The 27,201-nt window shown below is 44.0% G+C and overlaps 1 protein-coding gene across 1 annotated transcript in view; it reads right to left on the bottom strand.

Moving 5' to 3' along the window:
• Positions 1 to 27,201, bottom strand: part of LOC122798569 (zinc finger protein 729-like) — a 920,500-nt gene that overhangs the window by 352,134 nt on the left and 541,165 nt on the right. Inside the window, exon 4 of the mRNA XM_044067626.1 lies at positions 2,366 to 2,482. Coding sequence (XP_043923561.1) covers positions 2,366 to 2,482 — 117 coding nt within the window. The remainder of the gene's footprint in view (positions 1 to 2,365; positions 2,483 to 27,201) is intronic.

Here is a 27,201-nt window from a genome sequence, read left to right as displayed (position 1 = left end):
GGGATCTGCCCCTTTGAGGTCTGTCTGACACAGGAAAGGACCAATTTTTTTGTAGGCCAGTGTCTAAACATAGGTGGCTGTACTTGTAAAAAAATCTTTAACAGTTTGCATAGATTTAGCTTTGTCTTCCATTTTCTTTAACACCTCTTCTGCCTTGGCACCAAACAAAGTATCTTGCTGTAAAGGTGCATCTAGTAACTTAACTTTAACATAACCAGGCAGATTTTGTTCCTTTAACCAAGCATGCCTCCTAATTACAGAACCCGTAACTGCGGACCTGCAGGAGGCCTCCAAAGAATCAAAACCACATTGCAAAGTATGCTTTCCAACTTGTTCAGCTGCATGCAATAAATCCTGCATTTTCTTGTTTTCAGCACATTCAGAATTTAACATCATTTTCTGTTTAAGCAATCCCATGAGATGTTGCTGATACTTGAGCATATGAAACTGACAAGGCCCTTCTAGCCAAAGTTGCAGATGTGTAAACCTTTTTTCCCCCCATCTATCCAGTGCCCTTGAATCTCTGTCAGAGGGGGATGGGTTTTTTGCTGTAGAGGCCTCAACTCCCTTGGGACCCTATGAAATAGTTTCTGGGTCAGCAGCAGGGTTTTTAAAAAGAAATTTGTGAGAGTCAGGAAACCCTGTAATATCTGTCAGGCTTAACAGGATCTGGAGGTAAGGAGTCAGGGGTCAAACTAGACTCCGAAAACACATCTACACTCTCTAACACAGGGGGAATGGCTAGAGGCCTGTGCTGTGGTAGTAAAAGGAAATCCCTGAGCCTCTTTTTAGATTCTGAAAAATATTGGCTTTCCCAGTGAAAATGATCCCTCATGGTATGCAAGGTTTCCCCCAAAGGAATAATCTTCAGGAGGGGATGCTGAAGGTATAGATTCTTCAGCATCAGAATCCTCATAGGGGGGGTAAAGAATATCCCTTATCAGAAGAGGAATTAGAAGAAATAGAAACCTGATCTGAAGATTCATAGTCAGTGTCTTGCCTAGGCCTCTTATAAGGAGGGGGATGGGAACCCCTGATCAACTTCAGCCATCTTGATCATCTGTTTTTTGGGCATCGAGGCCTGTACACGTGGCTCATGAGTTTGTTTCTTTGCTTTAGAAGCTGCTTTAGTCTTTGAAGATGAAGTCATTCTAATGTAAAGATGTTGTGGTTTGAATACACCCTCAGAAGCCGGTACCTGCTCAGCGGCTCCGGACCCATCTGATGGATTAGCGTCAGAGGCTCCAATACTTTGAGTATCCATCGGCATGGCAGACTCCACGTGCGAATCGGTAGCGGCCTGTGAATTAGCGGGTGTCAGGGGCTGCGAAAGCGCCTCACTGAGAACCGGCGAATGGCTTAGGAGAAGCTTAGTCTGTTTTGGGCCTTGGTTGTTTTTCTCTATCCTTTTCTTTGCATTTTTTGGAAACTCCGGTAGTCTGATGGCTATCCAACATTTTAGGGTAATTAAACCGGCTACCAAAATACTTAAGCAAAATTGTACCGACGCTTAATAGTGCGTTGGTTAAATCTAGCACAAAACAGACAACCAGAAACGTTGTGATCAGGGCCTAGGCAAGGAATACAGTAAGAATGAAAATCCTTATGAGGTATTTGCTTCCCACAAGTAATACAATTAACTTTTTCTGACATTGGTCTGGAGCAAGAAAAAAAGGTTTCCCCAGTGGGGTACTTAGCTTTATTGAAGACTTTGGTTTTGAAACTCAAACACGAAAAGTTTAGGAGTCGGCTGGCACTTGCTAACTGCTTCGGGCACCGTGTGGCAAGAAAGGGGAAAATGGCTTCGGCTGCTTCTTTTATACCCCTGACAACCTGACGTCAGGGAAGGGGCGACAGCAGCCGATGCAGGACCCAAGACTTTGGAATTCAGGCTGGCTGAGGGCAACCTGCCAGCAGGATTACCCAAATGTAATGGCTGCAGCATTGAAACACGAAGAACATCCGAAATTACAAACTCGTACGTTTTCACAACACAACTAAACTGTTCTTAAGTGCTCATCTTTCCTTGAACTCCTGCATAATGCCAGACTAATCACCGCCTGCACAAAAATGCTGTCAGATACACCCCCTTTGCTAAGTGTCCCAGACATCTTGGGCTAAGAGAGGAGTGTAAAACCAAAGGACATCCTTAGAAAGGAAAAAAAAATTTCCAGACACCAAAGCAGCAGTGTGGACATTCACCTGCCCTTATTTCTCAGGAAAGTTCACACCGCAACAGTCTTTCCAATGAACACGTTAATGCTTTGGAGACTGTCAAATCAAAATTTTCAGTGCATGTTCATGCCCCAAATGATCAGTCATCATCCTAGTCCACTTTTCTATGGAACATTCACTTCTTACTTACCCGGGGGAGCAATTTCTTCATAGGAGTCCTGCCATTCCATCTCTTTCATCATATCTAATGCAGGGGATTTATCACGTTCTCTCTGTTGTGTTCCTTGCTGTTCTGACAGTTGCAAGCCTGCATGCATAAAACATGAAAAAACTGTTAGAGAAATGCAGAAGAGTTAAAAACACAATATTTTAATTTTTTTTAAATTATCCATAAACAAAGTTTTAAAATAAAACTTCCCTGCTCACCTCGCCTGACATAACAGCAACAATCACAAAGCTTCTACTGATCGTAATCAAACCTGAACAGCTTACAAGCTACCAAAGCTCATGTTTTCCCCCGCCCATAAAATGAATCAGTCTCAATTTTCCATAAATTTCATGAACAAAATCATTCCACTACTCTACTTTGGGTGCCAACCAAAAGGCCTAGGGGGTGGAGATACACTTACAACACTGCTGACCCACATTCGTGTAGCAAGCCAGATACCAGAAGGTAAAGATTAAGCAACTCTGCCAATGTGCACCAGTTTGTGGCTACAAACAAGGGCCCTACCTCAAGATGGAAAAGTAACTAGCTTACATCGGACATGTACATGGTAGGTGTGTCTGACATGTTTGCAAGATCACTGAATGACAACCAAAAGCCTTGCCACTACACACCAGCTTCCCCTGCCATCAAGATGGTACCATACTAGGACAAACCTCTCAGCCTGGAGCAAAAGCCAAGAACACAGAAATGAGTAGACTGTTGTGTAGGGGGTTAACAAAACTAAAATAAAACCTCGGATTTTTTGGGATGCTTTCAATTTTGCTCCTTTCTTTGTCTAACAAATAATTCTGGATTCTCTCCCATTTAACTATTCTTAGAGTTCCCCACAAACATTTCTGCTATCTTCAATAGTGGTAAATGGACCTCCTAGATTCAGGAGTACATCTTTCAATTCGGGAAAGCAGCAGAGTGCTTAAAGGAATACAGGCAGGGACAGCAAACAGGTATGCTTTAATGGAAGAATAGGCTAGTCTACTTTTTAGTAAACACTAAAGACAGAAGAAAACTAACCGAACAGGCTTCATTATTCTTTAAAACAGCTGATAAATCTTTTCTACCTGAAGACGAAAGATTTTTGTAGGTGTTCTCGCTTCTTGGAGCATATCCTCCGAAAATTGCCTAAAAGGAATCAAAATCTTGTCATCCAGTGCAGACTAAACCTGCAGTTTGGATTTATCAGCGTGCCCTTTCTCTGTATAGAGAAATCTACTTTGTGGGGGTCAACTTAGTGATGGGCCCCTGGCTAGCTGGGGAAGGGGAAAACAATGTCTGGGCTAAGAGTCACTAGCAAGATTTTTGGTTCGTTCCTTTGCACTTTTGGAATTTGAGGCAGAGGCAAAAAAACTCCCTCCACCCCAAAAACGAGAACACTGCATCTGCTCTCCAAGCCTGAGAGCAAAAAATCCTGCTGCAAATCAGCTTGAGATGTTTTTTTTTTTTTCTGAGAGGCAACAGTCCACAAATGGGGTATTCCTCAAGTAGACCAAAGTCCAGGAATATAGAATAGTTGTGCAAAATCTTAACTATGACTATAGATGTTGTCTTTACTGTTGCAGTATTCATAACCTGAAGCATCTTCTGCCAGAGCCAACCAGCCAGTATAAACAAGGATTTTTACTACCACTGGGTACATGGTATGCCGCACGTAGGCTGTAGTCAGATGTAGGCCACAAGTGATACACACACATCAGCCTCAGAACTCACTGCCCCAGGAGAAATGCCAGTCTAAGGACTGTAGGGTCAAGTGCATCCAATCAAAACATATCAAGGGAAGGGGGGAAGAATACTGCAGTAGTGAAGAGGAGGACATCTATGGTTATGGAAAGATTTTACACAACTATTCCATGTCATTCTACTCGCTGCAATACTCAACTTGAAGGAGAGTGCCATAACTCAAGAAGGGAGTATATGCTCTCAAATTTCTAAATACAATTATTGTCACGATCAATTTATATAGTTAAAAATCTAATAAAAACTTAAAGGAGCAAGGAGCCGAAGAGGAAGCTACAAAGGATTACTTTAGCAAATCCGGCCCTAGATCTGGAAATGCCATCCAGTTTGTAGTTTTTATAGTAAAGTACAGAGGACCAGGTGGCTGCTTAAAGGATAGTATTGTTGTACAAGAACTTACCATAACCTTAGATGCAATTCTCTTCTATATGCTGATGTATTCAAGAAAATCAGGGAGTTCGCTCCTGCGAACTGTTGAATGACTGGCCGTTATACAAAAGTTAAATGCTAATGCTAGGGTACGTGCAACTTCCTGCGCCACTTCTGACATTGGTTGTAAATGGACACCAGGTATAAAAAGTACAGTTGTGTCTGCCTGCAGATAGCCCTCAGCCGGCCTGAGTCCTCAGATTTCTGCGTCGGATGCCATCTCCTTTTCCATGATGTCAGGGGTATAAAAAACATGCAGCTGATGCCATTACATCAGTTTCTTGCCCCAGATGTCAGGTGCCCCCATAATGGAAGCAATTAAATGGTATAGTGAACCCCCATCAAAAAGCAAATACACAGGAAAAAATAAATATACCAACCAGAAGAGGTAGAGCCCAGAGAAGTCAGGGGGCTGGAGGGAGGGTAAAGTACAGTTGTGTACACTTACCATAAATGTAGATGTTAAGAGTGAATTCACTGTTGCAGTCATTACATTTGGGTAATCTGCTTGCAGGTTGCCCTCATTCGGCCCGATTAACAAAGTCTTGGGTCCTGCGTCAGTTGCTGTCCCTTCTTCCATGACGTCAGGTAGTCAGGGGTACAAAACATGCAGCTGACGCCATTACATCAGTTTCTTGCCCCAGATGTCAGGTGCCCCCCCCCCCCCCCCCAATGGGGAGCAAATAAAAACACAAAGGTATACCTCCAACAAAAAGCAAATACACCAAAAAGGCTTTTAAGCATGGTAAAGGAAAGTAGAGGTATAGCCAGAAGTAGTTAGGGGGCTAGAGGGAGGGTAACCAGGACTGCAACAGTGAATACAATCGAACATCTACATTTATGGTAAATGTACACAACGTTAGTAGTGTTTCACTGTTGCAGTCATTACATTTGGGTAGATTCCCACAGCTATTATTGGGAGGAGGAGTTTATATAGCATTAGGGCCAGCTATAAGGCCCTGCAAGACAGCAGTGGCAAAGCCAGATCTGGATTTAGAGAAAATTGGCAAATGCTAATGCTTGGTGAATGTATGTACAGAACTCCAGGTAGCAGCTTCTAGGATGCCCCTGGTAGGAACACCTCTGAGAAAGGCTGCAGAAGTAGATGCAGCCCTGGTGGAGTGAGATCCGATCCCCTGGGGGCCAGGTTTTCCATGGTGCTTATAGCAGAAATGAATGCAATGGCTTATCCCATTTAGAAATGGTTTGTTTTGAAATAGCCTTCGCCTCTGCCCCTGCAGCAAATGCTACCAGCAGTTCAGATTTTCTTGAGGATTAGTCCTGTCCAAGTAAAATCTAAGTAGTCAGTGCACATCCAAGGAATGTAAAATACATTCCCCTTTGTTCTGTGTATTGGGAAAGAAGGTTGGCAAATGAATGGACTATCCACTAAATGCCCACAAGAAACCATTCTCCTAAGCAACTTTAATATAAAACTGGAATACCTGTAATTCCAATAACCCATCTAACCACATAAACCTTTATGGCTTCTCCCAAACTATCACTTCACCTACTCGTATCCATAAACCTAACAAAGAAACCACCCTAGATTGGATCCTTATAAATACTCTATCCGCATCATATATGACAGGTACCCTACCAGCAGACAGTGATCACTCTCTAACTTACATAATTCGACATAAGACTATTACCAGCCCCTCAACTTTTAAAACATCTCGTTGCAATAAACATTTTAACCCAGAACACTTCCAGAATTAACCGAGTGTATGCAACTGGTCACCTTTAAAACACCTGCAACTAGATGAAGCAGTGGCATACTTCAACTCTAAGTTCCTTGAAATCTTGGATTTCCATGCCCCTTTTCGTACTCTAAGGAGCAGTACCAAAACTGCACCTTGGCTTACGAAGGAAACTAAGCAAACAATTCTACTAAGAAACAAATTTTGGGCCGAATGGCGTATCTCTAAAACCCCATCAGATCATCTAAAATTTAAACAACTTTGAAACTCAACTAAAACATCAATACAACTGGACAAAAAAAACTTCTTTCAACTCCAACATTCCAACCAAAGTCCACAAAAATTCTGGTCAGGAATCAATAGACTACTGCATCCCGGCAACTCAAACTCCAACCCCCTCTGGAATCACCACCAACACTCCCTAACTAATTGCTGATTCCTTCAATACCTTCTTCACTGAAGCTATCCAGTCACTTGCTAACTCTATACCTCCTGTGTCCTCTAATCTTTCTACATCCTTAAAGAACCCACCACCCACTTTCCAACTCCAACCTGTGCCTACATCCCTTATCTGTACTCACCTTCAAAAACTTAAACCCTCTACCCCCTCTGCCGACCTTGTACCTGCTAAGTATCTTCAAATAGCAGCTAAATTTACTGCTTACCCTATATCTCTATCCTAATTAATAGAACCATCATTGAAGGTACCATCCCATCCATCTGGAAAATCTCACAAAATTCCCCTACATAAAGGTGGTAACTCAAATGAACTTTCTAACTACCGTCCAATTGCCCTGCTCTCTCCCATTGCTAAAATCATGGAAAAATGCATCAGTCAACTGCTAAACCACCTCCTCCAAAATAACTTTTTAGCTAGCTCGCAACATGGCTTTCGACCTTTCCACAGCACCACTACAGCCCTCATCATTCTGACCATATTAACAAGAACCGTAACAATACCACCCTGTCCTCTGCTGTCTTCATAGATCTTTCAAAAGCATTTGATAGGTTAACCACCTACTACTGAATATACTTAAGTCCCTTTCACTTGATAGTCAAGCTCTACAGTGGTTCAAGTCCTACTCAGACAACAGGCAGTACTCTGGGACAACACCCTATCTTCTCACCTTCCTGTCTCTCGGTGTACCCCAAGGTTCTATTCTGGGCCCTCTTCTATTCTCTATTTTTATACACAATCTGTCTACTAGTATCCCACATATTGTATCCATTCAATACGCAGATTACTACCTTAATCTCCTCAGCTACTGAACCGTCTGAACTGCAGTCACTCACCCAAAATATCTTTGAACTTGAGGATTGGTTTTTACAGCATTGCCTCCTCCTCCTCCTTAACCCCAAAAAGACTAAACTTCTACTGTTTACTCCCACACTCAAGTCCCCCCCCCCCACTTTACTTCACTATTAAATCTAAAAATAGTACAGTTCTATCCCCAGACACTACCACTAAACTCTTAGGAGTGACAATTAACCACAGCCTTAACTTTGATGCTTATTAACACCACAATAAAATCAGTTAACCGAAAACTAGGCTCCCTCTATAGAATTAAACCTTTCCTTACTCCCATAGCTAGAACTTCTATTGCCCACACAGACCTCATCTCAACTCTCTTATGCATCCCCTATATACACAAATCTATCAAAAAGCAACCTCAACAAGCTGGCAATCTCCAACAACATTGGCAGATTTGCTACCGGCTCCCCTGTTAGATCCCACCACTGCCAAAATCTGAAGCAACTGGGTTGGCTGGAATTGCAGAACCAAGTTCTACTTCACCAACTAACTATTACCCATAAAATCCTGTATCATCCAAGTAACACACCAATTCTCAGAAGTCTAATCTGCCCATATAAAAATCTTACAAACCTACGCTCTGCAGACAAACTACTAGTCACTACTCAAAAATCTAACAATAAAGCAGGAGAATCCCTCTTCGCTAACACTGTAGGCAAAAGCTGGAACCTACTTCCTGGTGAACTTGCATCTCTTTCTTCAACTTCACTATTTATAAAGAAACTTAAAATCATACCTTACAACCCACTGTCTATGTCCCTGTACTAACCCTGACTAGAGTATCTCTCACTGTTAGTCTTGCCCAACATCTTTTTTACATTTCTCTTTCTTCAACTTTAAGGCCACAACCATTTAGCTGACTTACTGTAACTAGGAACAACTGAATTGGCCATCTTACTGTCTTAAGTTACTACCCTGCTTCCTCAGAACAAAGATGGATTTTATTACTTCAGGCAGATAGGTCTCCTGGATTGAACAATGCTGTTTCCTTGAAACCTTTTTTAAGATCCAGACCACTAAAACATTAAGTAATATGGATTATTACATAAAATGTGTCTGTATATGTATATTTTATTTCATCTTATGCAGAATACAAGTCAAATTAATGTACTGATGTATGCAATTTTAATTAGTCTAGGTCATAATTCTATACGTGTTTTCATTGGTTGAACCATATTTTAAATACCAATGTTTTAACTGTTTTTGAGTCTGAAGAAGCGATCAGCTGACTTAGATCGCGAAAGCGCTTACTCTTGTTTAATAAAGTGGTGTGAAACTGCAAGTGAACCGTTTCCTACCTTGACTACTACATCTCAGTTACAACTGTTGGTTTTATAAAGGGCACTACTGTGAAGCTGCAAGTGATTTATTTCCAGACGTGGATTATTCCATTTTTATCTTCAGCTGTGGTCTAACCATTGGTCTTTTATTTTTTTTCGCTTGAGGTGTATACCAGGCGGTTATCCAGCTTTTGTTTTCTTTCACGTGTTTCTTGGACAGAATCAGCATAAGATTTTCTAGTACTAGGTCTTCTTGCTTCCAAAATGACATCCATCACCAGTTTGCTGAGGGATGCCAAGGGGGAATTTAAGTGATTAACCAAGCTGCCAGATTCAATGTTTGGAGCAGAGGGTGCAGAATTTGGTTCTAATGCTGAGACAGTAAGGAAGGTGTCAGAGGCAGGTGCCACTGTGAAATGTGTGATACTGTGCAAGAGTGGGTACCAGTGTTGGAGAGGCCAGTCTGGAGCAATCAAAATCATTTTTGGTTTGTCCTGTTTGACTTTTAGTAGAACTTTGGAGAGCAGAGGCAGAGGGGGAAAGGCGTAGACTGATGGGTTTTTCCAGCTGAAGGACAGAGCATCCACTTTCCAGGCTTTTTTGTGATGAGTTCTTGTGCAAAATTTGTCCAATTTGTAGTTCTGGGTTGCATGTCAACATGTTGAAAATCCGTGGTTCCAGTTTCGATTCGTGTGGGTCCATGAGATTTCTGCTTAGTTCATCTGCCAGAACATTCTGCTTTCCTGGCAGGAATTGAGCTTGTAGTTGTACCTGGTAGCTCAAGGCAGTGTTCCACAATGCCATGGCTAGTCTGCAGAAGGGGTAGGAATGTGTACCTCCCCCGCTTGTTTATGTACCACATAACCGTGGTGCTGTCAGTCTTAACTGTCCTGGATGAAGGTAGTCCTTGAAGGCTGTCCGTGCATTCTATATAGCTAGCATTTGTTTGACTGATTGATATGAAGGTGCATTTGATTTGGGCTCCATTTGCCCTGAATGCACTTCCCTGCCAGATGAGCCCCCCCATGCATAGTCTGATGGGACTGTAGTTAGGGTCTGGGCAGCAGGGGGTGGTGTGAATGGCAGTCCCTTGTTTTGGTGGCAGGCCTCTGCCCACCATAGGAACTCTAGGTGCAGGCAAGGTATGATAGGAATCATGGTTTCCAGGCTGTGACAATGTTGTCTCCATAAACCTTTTAAGTACCATTGAAGTTTCCTCATATGCAGTCTTGCATATGGAATTAGAAGAATGCAGGAGGCCATGAACTCAAAGGTTTGCAGTATTTGCCTTGCAGATAAGCAGGGTTTTTTTTGTGGCCACCTGTTTGAAATAAGTCACCAAACGAATTTGCTTTTCTGGCTTAAGGAAAGCTATCTGGGCAGTTGTATTCAAGCTTGCATCCAGGAATGTAATCTTTTGAGAGGGTACCAGTTGAGATTTCTTTTTGTTATGGTGTACCCTAGACAGGTTAGAACTCTTTCTACAAACGCCAGATGTTTTAGATGGATGGCCTGGTTTTCTGCCTGAATTAGACAATCGTCCAGGTATGGATATATTTGAGTATTTCTTTGCCTGCAAAATGCAATTACTGGAGCCAGGCACTTTGTGAATACTCTGGGCGCAGTAGACAAGCCAAAGGGTAGTGCAGAGAACTGATAATGCATGCAGCCTGCTTTGAAGTGTAGGAATCTTTTGCAAGATTCCCTGATTGGGATATGCAGGTAAGCCTCTTAAGGTCGAGAGTTGCCAACCAGGCATCCTTGCCTAGCATAGGCAGTAACCGGTGAAGAGTCAGCATCTTGAATTTTGGAATGTCCAGAAAGGTGTTTAGAGTAGGCAGGTCCAGAATTGGTTGCCATGATTTGTCTTTTCTGGGTACCAGGAAAAGTTGAACAGAAACCTTGTCCCTTTTCCTCTTCTGGTACTAGCTGAATAGCCCCCATGTTTAGGAGGGGAAAGAACTGGTTTCTGAGCCTCTGCCCACTGATTTGGGGGCAGGTCTGGCCACCCATTTGGAGTTGGCAGCATGTGGAAATTAAATCTGTATCCCTGGGACACTATTTAAAACTCATTTGTCCTGGGTTATACGTTGCCAGTTTCTTGAATGAAGAGCCAGTTTTCCCCACAAAGAGGCAGCTAAGAGGCAAGTGCTTGGTAATTTCAAAGGGAAGTCATTGAGACTTTTTACCATAGGGTGGTGCCTTGATGTTTCCAGATTTGGAAGTGGAAGCACCCCATTGCTTAGTTCTGAAAGTCCCTTGGGACCGAAACCTGGTGCTTTTGGAATGTCTGGGTTTGGCTGTAGTGGCTCTGGAAGGAGCTGGAAAGGACCAGTTCTTAGTAGGCCAATGCCTACTAAATCTAGGAGGTTGCACTTGTAAGAAATCTTTCACAGTTTGCATAGATTTAGCTTTATCTTCCATCTTTTTTAGAACTTCTTCAGCCTTATTGCCAAATAGGCGGTCCTGCTGTAAAGGAGCATCCAAAAGTTTTGCTTTAACATGATCAGGCAGAGATTGCTCCTTAAGCCAAGCATGCCTTCTAACCACAGACCCAGAAATAGCAGCCCTACAAGAGGCCTCTAAAGAATCAAAACCACATTGCAAAGTATGTTTGCCAGCTTGTTCAGCTGAATGCAATAAATCCTGCAAATCTTTATTCTCCACACAGTCAGAAATCATAATTTTCTGTGTAAGCAGTCCATGATATGCTGTTAATATTTTAGCATATGAAATTGACAGTTTAAAGCCCTGATTGCTAAAGCTACAGAAGTATAAACCTTTTTACCCCATCTATCCATAACCCTGGAGTCTCTATCAGAAGGGGTAGGATTTTTAGCTGTAGAAGCCTTAATGCCTTTGGGACCCTGAGAAGTGGTGTCAGGGTCCACAACAGGATTCTTGAAAAGGAATTTGTGGAAGTCCGGAACCCTGCACTACCTGTCTGGTTTGCTAGGGGTTGGAGGCAAGGAATCAGGGGCCATACTGGATTCCGAAAACACCATCAACAATATCTAGTACAGGAGGTATAGCCAAAGGCCTGTGCTAAGGAAGGCAATCCCTAAGCCTCTTTTTGGATTCAGAGAAACCCTGACTTTCCCAGTGGAAATGTTCCCTTAAGGTATGTGAAGTTGCCCCAAAAGAGAAATCCTCTGTTCTCATAAGTAGGTATGGACAAATCCAGATCACTGAAGAGTCAGAAGAAACAGAGTCCTGTTCAGAAGATTCATAGTCAAGTCCAATCCTACACCTCTTGGGGGGGTTGACTACCCCTGATTAGAGTAATTCAATCTTCAGCCATTTTGACCATTTATTTCTTTAGGCATAGAGGCCTCAACATGTGGCCTGGGAGTCTTTTTTACATAGATCAAGATTTAGGCCTAAGTACTGAAGTTGGAGTAGATTTAATATGCAACTCTGTAGGCCTGAATCTCAGAAGCTCAGTGGCTCCGGACCCAAAGTACAGACATCCGCGGGTTCCATATGTACAGCATCTCCCTGCATACCGGACGGCGAATGGGTCTCAGTAGAGGCCTGCAAATCAGAAGTAGCGGGCAGCAGGAGCTGCAAAAGCACCTGAGTAACGGCGAACTGGCGACTGGCTTAGAAGAGTCATTGGCAGTTTTGGACCTAAACAGCCAGTCTTTCATTTTTTCGGTATTCCGGTAGTCGGACGGCTAACAGACGTAATTTCTAGATAATTAAACAGAGAACCAAAATATTAAGAAGCAAAAATGTACCAACGACGGAAAGTGCGCTGATTAAAGCACAAAACCAATAGCAAGGTATGTCATTGTCAGGGCCTAGGCAAGGAATACAGTACAAATGAAAATCCTTGAGGTATTTGCTTCGCACAAGTAATGCAATTATTAACTTTTACTGACATCGGTAAGGAGCAAGAAAATGTTTCCCCAACGGGGTACTTAGCTTTTAGTTGAAGACTTAGTTTCTGAAACTAAAAAATGAAAATTTCAGGAGTCGGCTGACTGGCACTTCCCAACTGCTTCTGCTTCAGGCACCGCGCGGCAAGAAAGACTGATGTAATGGCGTCTGTTGCATGTTTTATACCCCTGACTACCTGATGTCATGGAAAAAGGGACAGCAACCAACGCAGGACCCAAGACTTTGTTAATCAGGCCGAATGAGGGCAACCTGCCAGCAGATTACCCCAAATGTAATGACTGCAACAGTGAAACACAATGTACATCTGATAATGCGTGTAGCTGGTTTGAAGAGTAGGTATCTTCTGCAAGATTCCCTGATTGGGATGTGCAGGTATGCTTCTTATAAATATAGTGTTGCTAACCAGGCGTCTTTGCCTAGCATAGGAAGTAATTGGTTAAGAGTCAGCATCTTGAATTTTGGAATCTCCAGAAAGGTGTAGACAGGTCCAGGATTGGACGCCATGATTTGTCTTTTCTGGGTACTAGGAAAAGTCTGGAATAGAAACCTTGTCCCTTTTCCTCTTCTGGTACCAGTTGAATAGTCCCCATGCTTGAGAGAAAAGACTTGTTTTTGAGCCTCTGCCCACTGATTTGGGGGCAGGTCCGGCCACCCATTTGTTGTTGGCAACGTGTGGAAATGAAATCTGTATCCCTGGGACACTATTTAAAACCCATTTGTCCTGGGTTATGAGTTCCCAAGTTCTTTGCATGAAAAGCAAACTTTCCCCCCAAAGCGGCAGTCAGAAGATAAGTGCTTGGAAATTTTAAAAGGAAGTCATTGAGACAGTTTACCATAGGGGGGCGTCTTGTTATTCCCAGATTTGGAAGTGGAGGCCCCCACTGCTTAGTTCTGAGAGTCCCCTCGGAACGAAACCTGGGGTTTTTGCAGTGTCTGGGTTTGGCTTGAGAAGACCTGGAAAGGACCTACTAAATCTAGGAGGTTGCACTTGTAAAAAAATTTTAACAGTTTGCATAGACTTGGCTTTACCTTCCATCTTTTTAAGAACTTCAGCCTTGTTGCCAAACAGGCGGTCCTGATTTAAAGGATCATCCAACAATTTAGCTTTAACATGATCAGGCAAAAAATGCTCCTCAAGCCATGCATGCCTTCTAAGCACAGACCCAGTAACAGCAGCCCTGCAAGAGGCCTCTAAAGAATCAAAACCACACTGCAAAGTTTTTCCTACTTGCTCAAGCAGAATGCATTAAGTCCTGTAAATCTATTTTCCACACAGTCAGGAATCAACATTTTCTGTTTAAGAAGTCCAATGACATGTTGCTGATATTTTAACATATGAAACTGGCAGTTTAAAGCTCTGATTGCCAAGGTTGCTGAAGTATAAACCTTTTTACCCCATCTATCCAGCGCCCTGAAGTCTCTATCAGAAGGGGTAGGATTTTTAGCAGTAGAAGCCTTAATACTCTTGGGCCCCTGAAAAATAGTCTCTGGATCTACAATAGGATTTTTGAAAAGGAACTTGTGGGACTCAGGAACCCTGTAGTATCGGTCAGGTTTACTAGGAGCAGGAGGCAGGGAATCAGGGGCAAAACTGGATTCTGAGAAATCAACAATGTCTAGTACTGGAGAAACAGCCAAAGGCCTATGCTGAGGTAGAACAAGGAAATCCCTAAGCCTCTTTTTTGAATCAGAAAATTATTGGCTTTCCCAGTGAAAATGCTCCCTTAAAGTATGTAAGGTTTCCCCAAAAGAAAAATCCTCAGGAGGGGAAGCAGAGGGAATAGAATCCTCATAAATAGGCAAGGACAAATCCAGGTCATCAGAAGAGTCAGAACAGAATCCTGATCAAAAGATTCATAATCAAGCTCAGCCCTAGGCCTCTTGGGGGGGGGGGGGGGGGTGACTACCCCTGATTAGAGTTTAGATCTTCAGCCATTTTTATCATTTGTTTTTTTAGGCATAGGGGCCTAAGCATGTGGCCTGGGCACTGTTTTTTTTTAGTCATGGATCGAGATTTAGGCCTAGCAATGAAGGAGGCGTCGATTTAATATGCAAGTCCGTAGGCCTGAATACACCCTCAGAAGCCGGTGCCTGCATAGCGGCTCCGGACCCACCCAAGGTAGAGACATCTGCGGGTTCCATAGTTGAAGTATCTCGCGGCATACCGGACTCCGAATGGGTCTCAGTAGAGGCCTGCGAATAAGAAGTAGCAGGTATCAGGGGCTGCGAAAGTGCCTCACTGAGTACCGAACTGGCGACTGACAGAAGCGTTGTCGGCAGTTTTGGACCTCTGCAGCCTGTCTCTGTCTTTACCTTTGCATTTTTCCAGAATCTCGGTAGTCGGATGGCTAACAGACGACATTTCTGACATCTGTAAGAAGCAAGAAAAAGTTTCCCCAATGGGGTACTTAGCTTTAAGTTGAAGACTTTGGTTCTGAAACTCAAACGAAAATTTCAGGAGTCTGCCAACTGGCACTTGCGAACAGCTTCTGCTTCGTGCACCGTACGGTAAGAAAGACTGATGTAATGGCGTAATGTTTTATATCCCTGACGTCATGAAAGAAGGGACAGTAACAGACGCAGGACCCAAGACTTTGCTTGCAGGTTGCCCTCAGTTGGCCTGATTAACAGATTACACAAATGTAATGACTGCAACAGTGAAACACAAACATCATCCACGACTGCAACAGTGAATACACTCAAACATCTACATTTATGGTAAGTGTACACAACTGCACTATGTTCTTAGTGTTTCACTGTTGCAGTCATCACATTTGGGTTGATTCCCAAAACTAAGGAAGGGAGGAAGTTAAAGAGCATTAGGGCCAGCTATTAATCCTTGCAAGACTGCAGTGGCAAAACCAGCTCTGGATTTAGAAAAGATAGGCAAGTGGCAATGCTTGGTGAAGGCATGTACAGACCTCCAGGTGGCAGCTTCTAGGATGTCTCTGGTAGGGACCCCTCTGAGAAATGCTGCAGAAGTAGATGCAGCCCTGGTGGAATGTGATCTTATCCCATGTGGGGTGGGTTTTCCATGGTGCTTGTAGCAGAAATTAATGCAATGGGCTATCCATTTGGAAAGGAATTGCTTTGAATTGCCTCCTCCTCTGCCCCTGCAGCAAAGCTAACTAGCAGCTGCTCAGATATTCTGATAGGCTTAGTCCTGTCCAAATAGAATCCAAGTGGTCTGTGCACGTCCAGCAGTATTCGTCCCCCTCTGTTTTATGGATTAGTGAAAAAAGTAGGCAAATGAATGGACTGATTTAGGGCCACAGAAGACACCACCTTGGGTATAAAGGAAGGATCAAGTCCTGAGGGAAACCCTGTCCACATGGAAGATAATGAAGGGTCCCACTGTCATGAGGGCCTGTAATTCAGACACTCTTCTTGCTGAAGTGATGGCTAGCAGGAAGGCTGTTTTCCAAGAAAGGAATTTCAACTCTGCTGCAGCAGCTGGTTCAAAGGGAGGGGAGAGAGATTTTCCAATACAAAGTTAAGATCCCAGGCTGGAGTGGGAGCTCTCCTGGGGGAGGGTCTTACATTTTTGGCCCCGCTAAGGAATTGCTTTAGTAAGTGGGGAGAGAAGAGGGGTGGCTCAGTATTATAATGTGCTGAAATGGCAGCGGCATGAATTTTAATTGAGAAGGATAGGCACCTGTGGAGCATTTCTTTTAAGTACTGTAGAATAGGAGGTAAAGCTGGGAACCATTGTGCCCATCCCTTGAGCCAGGCTCCAGGAGCAGTATCTTTTCCACTTTTCAGCATAGGATTTTCTAGTACTAGGCTTCCTTGCCTCCAGAATGACATCCAGTACCTGCTTACTGCGGGCTGCTAAGGGAGAGCTCAAGGAATAAGCCAGGCTGCAAGGTTCATGGTTTGAAGCTGAGGATGCAGAATCTGGCCCTCCTGCTGAGGACAGCAGGGAAGGGGTTTGAGGCAGGTGCCATTGTTGTAGCAGTGTCATACTACGCAAGACGGGGTACCAGTGCTGGCATGGCCAGTCTGGTGCAATCAGCATTGTCCTTGGCTTATCTTGTTTGATCTTTAGTAGAACCTTCGAGAAGAGAGGCAGAGGGGGAAGGCATAAACAGAGGTTTTCCCAGGTAAAGGACAGGGCATCCACTTTCCAAGCTTGGCTGTGGGGAGTTCATATGCAGAATTTGTGCAATTGGTAGTTCTGAGGGGAGGCAAACAGGTCTACCTCTGGCATCCATTTGTTAAAGAGGTTTAATATTTTGGGTTCTAGTTTCCATTCGTGTGGGTCCATGAGATTTCTGCTCAAGTAGTCTGCCAGTGAGTTTAGTTTGCCTGGCAGGAATCAAGCTTGCAGATGTACTTGGTAGCTCAAGGTGGTGCTCCACAGAGCCATGGCTAGTCTGCAGAGAGGGTACGAGTGGGTTCCCCCCTGCTTGTTTATGTACCACATAACTGTGGTGCTGTCTGTCTTTACCAATAGTTGTCCTGGAAGAATACGGTCTTTGAAGGCTGTCAGAGCATTCTGTACAGCTAAGGTTTCTTTTTGATTGATATGCAGGTGCATCTATCTCTGGTTCCATTTGCCCTGAATGCACTGTCCTGCCATGTGAGCCCCCCATGCATAGTCTGATGGTCAGTTGTTAGGGTTTGGGCGGCAGGGGGCAGAGTGAAAGGAAGCCCCTTGTTGTGGCAGCAAGCCCACCAAAGGAACTCTGTCTTGATACAAGTTGTTGTAGAGTCTTTCGGCTTTTCCCGGTTAGGGGTCGCCACAGCAGAACTCCGGTCCGCTAATGATTGGTAGTTGATTTTTACGTGCCGAGTTACCAGCCCTGATGCACAACCTTCAACGAAGGTGCGCCAATTCACGCACATCTCCACGCAGAATACGCTCTAGCTGAGAATTGAACCGGACAGAGTCTTACTGTGAGGCGACAACGCTACTGCAGCACCACCACCGCTCTGTCTTGATACATGGAATGATGGAAATCATTGTTTCCAGGTCTTGAGAATGTTGACATCATAGGCTTTTTAGATACCACTAGAGTTTCCTCATATGCAGTCTCGCATATGGAATTAGTAAAATGCAAGAGACTGTATGAACTCCAGGGCTTGCAGTTTTTTCCTTGCAGACAGCTGGGGTTTTGTGGCCAATAGTCTGAAGTAGGTTGTCAGATAAAATTTTTTCTCTGGAGTGAGGAATGCCATCTTTGAAAATGTGTTCAAGCTTGCTCCCAGGAATACAATCTGTTGGCAGGGTACTAGGTAATATTTATTTTCGTTGATGGTGTACCCCAGTGATGTTAGAAGTTTCTTTACGAATGCCAGGTGTTGTAATAGCAAGTCCTGGCTTTCTGCCTGAATCAGTGAGTATGGGTAAATTTGAATATTTCTCTGCCTGCAAAATGCAATGGCTGGAGCTAGACACTTTGTGAATACCCTGGGTGCAGTAGACAAGTCTAAGGGAATTGCAGAGAACTGATGTTGCATGGAGCCTGCTCTGAAGCTTAGGTATTTCCTGCAAGATTCCCTTATTGGGATGTGCAGGTAAGCTTCAAGTCTAGGATGGCCAGCCAGGCATCCTTGGCTAGCATGGGAAGAAGCTGTTGCAGAGTTAGCATTCTGAATTTTGGAACTACCAGAAAGGTGTTGAGAATAGAGCGGTCCAGGATAGGACACCAGTTGTCTTTTCTGGGTACCAGAAAAAGTTTTTAATAAAAACCTTGTCCCCTTTGTTCTGCTGGGACAGACTGAATACCCTGATATTAAGAGAGAACCTGCCATTGGGCCTCCACCCAATGAATTGGGGATGGTAGGGTGAGGAAGTGGAATCTGTATACTGGGGAAGCGCAAGTGCAATTGGTCGCTCAAGGCTGTGTTCCAGAGCCATAGCTAACCTGCAGAGTGAGTAGGAATGAGTTTCCCCCCTGCTTATGTATCACATGACTGTGGTGTTGTCCATCAAGAGTTGTCCTGGAAGGATAAGGTATTTGAAGGCTGTCTGCATTCTGTACAGCTAACATTTCTTTTTGATTGATATGCAGGTGCATTTGTCCTGGGCACCATTTGCCTTGAACGCAATTGCCTGCCATGTGAGCCCCCTATGCATAGTCTGATGCGTCTGTTGTCAGGATATGGGCAGCAGGGGGAGGGGTGAGTGAAAGGGAGTCCCTTGTGGTTGCAGGCCTATGCCCACCAAAGAAACTCTGTCCTTAGGCAAGGAATGATCAGAATCACTGTTTCCAGGTCCCAAGAATGTTGACACCAGAGCCTTTTTAAGTACCACTGAAGTTTCCTCATATGCAGTCTTGCATATGGAATTAGGAGAATGCATGAGGCCATGAACCCTAGGGCTTGCAGAATTTTCCTTGCAGATAGCTGGGTTTGGGTGGCCAGTAGATTGAAGTAATTTGTTAAATAAACCTGCTTTTCTGGAGTGAGGAATGCCATCTGGGAAGTTGTGTTCAAGCTTTCTCCCTGGAATACAATTTCTTGGCTGGGTACCAGAAGCGATTTATTTTCGTTGATGGTATACCCCGGAGAAGTTACGAGTCTCTCAACAAATGTCAAGTGCTGAAGTAGCAATTCCTGACTGTCCGTCTGAAATCAGGCAATCGTCCAAGCATGGGTAAATTTGAATGTTTCTCTGCCTGCAGTACGCAATGGCTGGAGCCAGGCACTTTGTGAATACCCTGGGTGCAGTACATAAGCCAAAGGGAAGTGCAGGGACCCGATAGTGCATAAAGCCTGCCCTGAAACGTAGACATTCCTGCAAGATTCCCTTCCGGGGATGTGCAGATAAGCTTATTTTAAGTCTAGGGTACCAGCCAGGAGTCCTTGCCTAGCATAGGCAACAGCTGTTGGAGTGCAAGCATTTTGAACCATGGTACCACCAGGAAGGTGTTGAATTGACAGATCCAGGATAATGTGTCAGGAGTTCTCTTTTCTGGGCACCAGAAACAGTCTGGAGTAGAAACCCTGTCCCCTTTGCTCTGTTGGAACAGGCTGAGTTAGTCCTGATACTGAAAAGAGAAAATACTTGCTTTTGGGCCTCTGCCCACTGGTTTGGGGGAAGGTCCGGCAATCTGCTTGGGGCTGGCAGTGAATGGAAGCAGAATCTGTATCCCTGGGATACGATGTTTAAGACCAAATGGTCCTGGGTAATGTATTCCCAGTTTCTTGCATGCAGGGCGAGTTTTCCTCCTAGGGGTGCAAGTACTTGGGCATGGCTGGGAAGGATGCAGGAGAAGTCATTGTGAACTTTTTCCATAAGAGGGTGGCCTACCACTCCCTGTTTTTGAGGTGGGAGCACTCCATTGTTTAGACCTGTGCATACCCTGAGATTGTAGTCTGTTGCCCCTGGTTTTGGACTGAAGGCCTGGGAGGGACTGGAAAGGACCAGTTTTTCAAAGGCCAATGCCTACTGAATCTAGGTGGCTGTACCTGTAAGAAATCTTTAACAGTTTGCATAGATTTAGCTTTTTCCTCCATTTAAGAACTTCTGCTTTTGAGCCAAACATTCTTGATTTAATGGAGTAGCTAGTAATTTTGCTTTGACATGGTCTGACAAGATTTGTTCCTTCAGGCAAGCATGCCTTCTCATCACAGACCCAGTGACAGCAGCCCTGCAAGATGCTTCTAAGGCATCAAAACCACACTGCAAAGTATGTTTACCAACTTGGTTTGCAGAATGCATTAATTCTTGTAAATCTATTTGCTGCACAATCAGGAATCCACAACATTTTTTGTATTAGTCCCATAATATGCTGCTGGTACTTCAACATGTGGAACTGGCAATTTAAAGCCCCGATGGCAAGAGTTAGAGGTATATACCTTCTTACCCCATCTGTCTAAAGCCCTAAAATCCCTGTCTGGTTTCTTTGGCTGTAGTAGCCTTAATACCTTTAGGTCCCTGGGAAATGGCCTCTGGATCCGCAGTCATATTTTGAGAGAGAAATTTGTGAGTCAGGTAACCTGTAGCACCTGTCAGGCTTTCTAGGAGCTGGAGGTAAAGTATCAGGGGTAAGACTAGACTCCATGAAGACATCTACAATATCCAGGACAGGTAGTATAGCTAGAAGCCTGTGCCGATGCAAATCTAAAAATTCCCCAGAGTCTGAGGGTAGTCCTGGCATTCCCAGCGGAAATACTCTTAGGGTATGCAAGGGTTCACCAAAAGTAAAGTCCTCTGGAGGAGAGGCAGAGGGAATGGAATCCTCTGCATCTGAATCCTCATAGGTGGATAAGGTTATGTCCTGGTAATCAGAGGGGTCAGTCATCGGAATCATGGCCTTTAGAATCAGAAGGAAAATCAAATTAGTCTTTTAGAGGGGGAAGGCTGGCTTCCTCTAATTAAAATATTAAGGTCTTCAGCCATTCTAAGCATTTGTTTCGGAGGCATGGGAGCTTGAGAATGCACTTCGGTAGTCTGTTTCCTAGGTGTAGTGCAAACTCTGGGCCTGAGAAATTCAGTGGTATTAGTCAAAAATGCAGTAGTCAGTTTAATACGAACATCGGAAGGCCTGAATACACCCTCCGAAGCTGGTGCCTGCACAGCGGCTCCAGACCCATCCAAGGTACAGACATCCACAGGTTCCATAGTCAAAGAAGCATCTCGTGGCATACCAAACTCCGAATGGGTCACAGTAGAGGCCTGCAAATCTGCAGAAGTGGGCATCAGGGGCTGCAAAAGCACCTCTCTGAGTACCGGCAGACTGGCGACTAGCTTAACTGAAGCTGTGTCGGCAGTTTTGAACTCATGCGGTCTGTCTTTATCCTTACGTTTTTTCGGAAGATCGGTAGTTGGATGGCTTAATGAAGCCATTTGGAATACAGAGAACGAGTGTAAAAGAATTTAGCGACAAAGATAGCCCAAAGACGAATAGTTCAGGCGCTGAACAAGGCACAAAACAGACAGCGTGGAATGTCGTGGTCTGGGCCTAAACAGGTGATGCAGTAAGAATGAAAATCTGAGGTATTTGCTTTCCACAGGCAAGACAACTGCTCACTTTTTCTGACATCTGTTAGAGCAAGAAAAAAGGATCCCCAAGAGGTACTTCGCTTTAGAAGACTTCAGTTTGAAACTCTGAAAAACAAAAACTTCAGGTAGCGGCCGACTGGCACTTGCAAACTGCTTCTACTTCAGGCTCCCGCACGGCAAGAAAAACTGATGTAATGGCGTCTGCTGCATGTTTTAAAATCCCTGATGACCTGACATCATGGAAGAGGTGACAGCATCAGACGCAGAAATCTCAAGACTTTGGTATTCGGACCGACTGAGGGCTACCTGCAGGCAGATATAACCCAAGTGTGATGACTGCAACAGTGAAACATGAAGAACATCTTAATCTACCTCTATCTCCCCCTCTACTCTCAACCAACCCTTTCTTCGGCAGCACTTCCCTTTTTGTCAACCAAGCCTCCGTCCTCCTCCACTTGTTCCACACAACAGGCTAGGTTATAGTCTGGTCCTGAAGTGGTGTTACAAACTATTCCTGGACCATCTGCAAGGAACTGAACTGTGACTATGTATAGGATGCAACTACATGAGCTTACTGTGATCTCTTCTGTGTGTGCCTTACATCTGTAATAGTTTCATTCAATACAAACCAAAAGTAGAACATATGAGCCAACTGCTACACTGTATGTTACTACTGTCTCTCTGACTATGCATTGGATGAAACTGTATGTAAGGATTGCTATACTTAACTCTACATTAAATTACCTTTTGGAGCGTTTCTCTTCAGGTCTGCGCTGAAAAAGGTCATTTGTCCAGTCAGACCAACCCAAACAAATGTCAAAAAGAAGGCCAACTTAAGGAGGCTGTGTTTTCCCTACAACACCATCACAAAAAAAAAATCCAAGTTCTTGAGCTAGTTTTGGCTTCAACACTGTTTACTCATCTTTACATTTTCTCTCTTGTAGCCAAGCATCAGGAAGCTCTAGTGCCTTCTCTTGACCACCAGGTCCATCTACCCTCCAGCCCTCTCCCAGACTAGGAGCAGGAAAGGGGATAGTGTTCCAGGTCTGCATAATGCTTTTTGCTAGGAGGGGTCTCAGTTTCAGCCCAACTTCCCCCTTTCCCAAGTGCATGCCTGTTGATGTCCAAGGACCCCCAGTGGAATGGAGACAAGCTGGTTTATCTTCCAGCTCCACAAAGCGATTCAGCCAATGTAATCCACCCTTTCCCATTAAGGGCAATGCCTCCCTCAGTGTTCCAGCCACCAAGGACCAAACTGTGAAGAGCATTCAGGTACATGCCCCCTCCCAAAGGATGAGCACACCCATCTTATCCTACTAGCTTGTCAGATGTCCAAGCCACTACTCGAATCAGTGTCATAGCTAGGACTTTTCTTGCACAACAGGGAACTCTCTCTAATCTTGACGACTCACATCTGCAATGCTTTTATACAGGATTTTTATTCCACTCTGAGAACACAAGATCTTGATCAGTTACCTCCAAATGCTTCAGTTTCAAGCTCAACTTTTTCCATAACTTCTGTATTTTTACTTTGTCTCCTGCTTCCCGTTTTCCCTCTACGTATAATTTAGTTCCATCTGGTTCTGTTTGTGCATTTCTCTTCTGTACAGATGTTACGAAAACTACTGAAGAAACTGTTCACTCATTTATCCTGAAAAGCATACTTTCAAAACCATACATTGCGAGTCCTTACAGCTTATTTTACAGCTTTCTCACAAGATTCTTCCACTTGCATAATTCTCACCACTCGTCCATCTGAATACAGATGGCATGCATCAGAGTTCCCACTCGTGCATTAAATCCTCAAAACTCCTACACTGGATATAATACTACAAGAAATTGACTGCCCTCCTTCCAGATGACTTGACAGTGAATATGCTACCATCTTCTTCCTTTGCACCATCATGCTATTAACAGAAATGTAGCACATCCCCTAAGTTTCTGGCCAAACTATTACACATCTGAATCTGTACCCCACCCCCATTTCTTTAGCAATGACTTTTGCTAAAAGCTTGTTTTTAAGTTCTGGGTAGAAAACTAGGAGACTGAAAGCCTGATTCCGAGTAAACTCGGAAAGCAATACGGGAAGCGGTTCATTCTTAATGCGACTGTACCTCTGTGGAATATGAGGTAAGGTTCACCCACCATGAGAGCTTACAACTCACTCTTCAGATATCAAAGCAATAAGTTATCCATCCAGTTTTCCAAATCAAGAACCTTAAATCAACCTGATCACTTTAGTACAAAAGTTGAGATCCTAAGGAGATCCTCTTTAAAAGGTAATCGCCAGTGTGCAACTCCTTTCAGAACCACTTCCCACAAAGAAGCAGGAGGATCCATAGGCCGCAGTGTTGGCATGGCTGCTACATGAACCTTTAGAGAGGAATAAAAATCACCAGAAGCTAGTAAACATTACAAAATATTTGAATACCAGTGGTACAAAGTCCCTGATGTGACCCTTGTTGCTGGCTAGGGACCATGTAAAAAAATTGCTTCTACTTGCCAATATATGATTTTCAAGTAGGTTTTCTTGTCTCATTTAGTACCTGCTGCACATCCTCATGAAAGGACATCCACAACCTGAACAATTTTCTATTTTACTTTCTTCTTGTTAAGTTTGTTTACTTGATCTGAACACTACTCCTGTGTAAGAACCATGGCTGCTTCTGGACATCCAAGCAATGAAGAATCCTTTTTTCTTTCGGCAATTGAGGAAGAACACAAATGGTTTATCTGAGGGATAACACTGACCACTTCAGGTATAAACAGATGTTGATGTGCAGAGATACTCTGTCCTGCTGGATTAACAAAAGAGCTCTCTACATCACTGTCTAAAGCTTAAGATCTTGTAGCAGACGTGGCTGCCACCCAAGGACACAGTCCTTCAAGATAAAACTTGTAAGGACGCAAATAGCTAGGGTCAACTTCTAAGACACAGTAAGATCTCATGGTGGAGCAATCTCTCTCCTTGGAGACTGGTGTAAGGACCAATTTTTGGAATTTTAACAGAGCTTGGAATATGACAAGACGGGCTAAAACAGCTGGGCATGGACTAAGTTTGCAAGAAAGGACAGATCAGTAAGCTGCATTCCAAGATCATTGTTATTTCTACCCTTTCTGGGCCTTTGTCTCTACAGGTATAAAAATAGTTGTCATTTTGCAGAGTATGACTTGTATACAAATAATCCAAATGGTCAGCCTTAGAGTTTTCGGACAGGAATGGAGGACAGAAACTCTTGTGGTGCACAAGGTACACATGTTTATGCAATGCATTCCACTTTCACTTAGCTGGAAGGAAACCAGCGTTTTCTTAGCCAAAATGGTTACCTCTGTCACTTTCTCCTTGATTTCTGGCAGTACCCTTGGGATCAAGGGTACAGAATGGAAAGCATACAGAGAAAGCCATATGTAGTCCAGGGAGACTGCATCCATGTTACAAGTCTTCTGGAGTTGCCTCTGCAGCAGGAATACCAGTTGCCTAATCACAGATTAAGCCAAAAATCTTATTTTTGGCACATGCCAGACTTTAGCCAGCTCCAGGAAGCCATCTTTTAATATCCATTTGTGAAGGTCTACTTGACATCTGCCTCAACTTTTTGCCAGGACATTTTCTGATAAGGGTATGCTGCAGTCCTGCCTACATGTGCAATTTCCCAAGCTTACATGGGAAGCAGGAACAGTTAGCAACAGCCACTGCCTGTTTAAAGTAGTACCACATCACTCATAGGTTCATAGGTGTGTACTAGGCTAATGGCCCTGGAGCCTTTACAAGCCTAGCCCATAGCCCGACCTTAGTTCCTAGTGCCTCTGTAGAGTAGAGCCACTGCAGTGATCCCCGGGGTGAATTTTCCATTTCCCACCCACTCAAGATTCCTCTTGAAGAGGGCCAGTGAGGTGCTCTGCTTGACATGTATGGGAAATCTATTCCAAAGCATAGGCAGTCTCTGGGTTATGAACTGGTCCCTCCAGCATGGTCTGTTAATTGTGGTAATGAGGTGGAGGTCTCTGGAGCATGCGCTGTGGAGGGATTGGGATTTGTTTAGATGCAGCATTTCTAACAGAGCTGGGCCAGACATGACTTTGCAAGTCAAGAAGAGATGGCCTCTAAGTAGGGGATATGAGACTGAGAATAGCTGGAGTTTTTGGAGTCTGTCCATACAGGACAAGTGTTTAAGGCCTAGGATCCTCTGCGAGGTACTTTTGTGGCCTCTCCCGTTGTTGCAGGTGTCTAGTGAGGTACATGCCAAATGGGACATTGTACTCTGACTGGCCTAATGAGTGAAGAGTAGAGTAGAGGGAGACCATGACCTCTTTCTTCCTGGATGCAAAAAGTACAGTTGTGTACACTTATCATAAATGTAGATGTTGGAGTACATTCACTGCTGCAGTTATTACATTAGGGTTGCTGCTTGCAGGTAGCCCTCAGACGGCCTGATCAAGGTCTTGGGTCCTGCGTCGGCTGCTCTCTTCTTCCAGGACGTCAGGTAGTCAGGGGTATAAGCATGCAGCCAACGCTGCATCAGTTTTTCTTGCCCCAGATGTCGGGTGTCCCCATACTGGGAAGCAAATGTATAAAAGGTTACACCTCCAACAAAAAGCAAATACACCAGAAAGCTTAAATACAGTAAAGAAAAGAGGTATAGCCAATAGAAGTCAGGGGGCTGGAGAGAGGGTAACCAGGACTGCAACAGTGAATACACTAACATCTACATTTATGGTAAGTGTACACAACTGTACTATGTTCTTAGTGTTTCACTGTTGCAGTCATCACATTTGGGTAGATTCCCAAAGCTAAGGAAGGGAGGAGGCAATTAGAGCATTAGGACCAGCTATTAGGCCCTGCAAAACTGCAGTGGCAAAACCAGCTCTGGATTTAGAAAAAAATAAGCAAGTGGTAATGCTTGGTGAAGGTATGAACAGAGCTCCAGGTAGCAGCTTCTAGGATGTCCCTGGTAGGAACACCGCTGAGAAAGGCTGTTGAAGTAGATGCAGCCCTGGTGGAATGTGATCTTATGCCCTGTGGGGTAGGTTTTCCATGGTGCTTATAGCAGAAATGAATGCAATGGCCTATCCACTTAGAAATGGTTTTCTTTAAAATGGCCTTCCCCTCTGCCCCTGCAGCAAAGGCAACTAGCAGCTGTTCAATTTTCCTGAGAAGCTTAGTCCTTGTCCAAATAAAATCTAAGTTGTCTGTGCACGTCCAAAGAGTGCAATATTCGTTCTCCTTTGTTCTGTGGATTAGAAAAGGTTGGCAAATGAATGGACTGATTAAGGGCCACACTGGATACCACCTTGAGCATAAAGGAAGGATTGGTCTTGAGGGACACAGTCTGCATGGAAAATGATGAAGGGCTCCACTGCCATGAGGGCCTGTAATTTAGACACTCTTCTTGCTGAAGTGATGGCTAGAAGGAAGGCTGTTTTCCCAGAAAGGAATTTCAACTCTGTAGTTGCAGCTGGCTCAAAAGGAAGTAGAGTGAGCTTTTCCA

This window comes from Protopterus annectens, chromosome 3.part1 (genome assembly GCF_019279795.1).
Source record: "Protopterus annectens isolate FY-2018-M chromosome 3.part1, PAN1.0, whole genome shotgun sequence".
In the NCBI taxonomy this organism is placed as follows: Eukaryota; Metazoa; Chordata; order Ceratodontiformes; family Protopteridae; genus Protopterus; species Protopterus annectens.
Note: the sequence above shows the minus strand (reverse complement) of the source record. Positions and strands in the feature narration are given on the sequence as shown.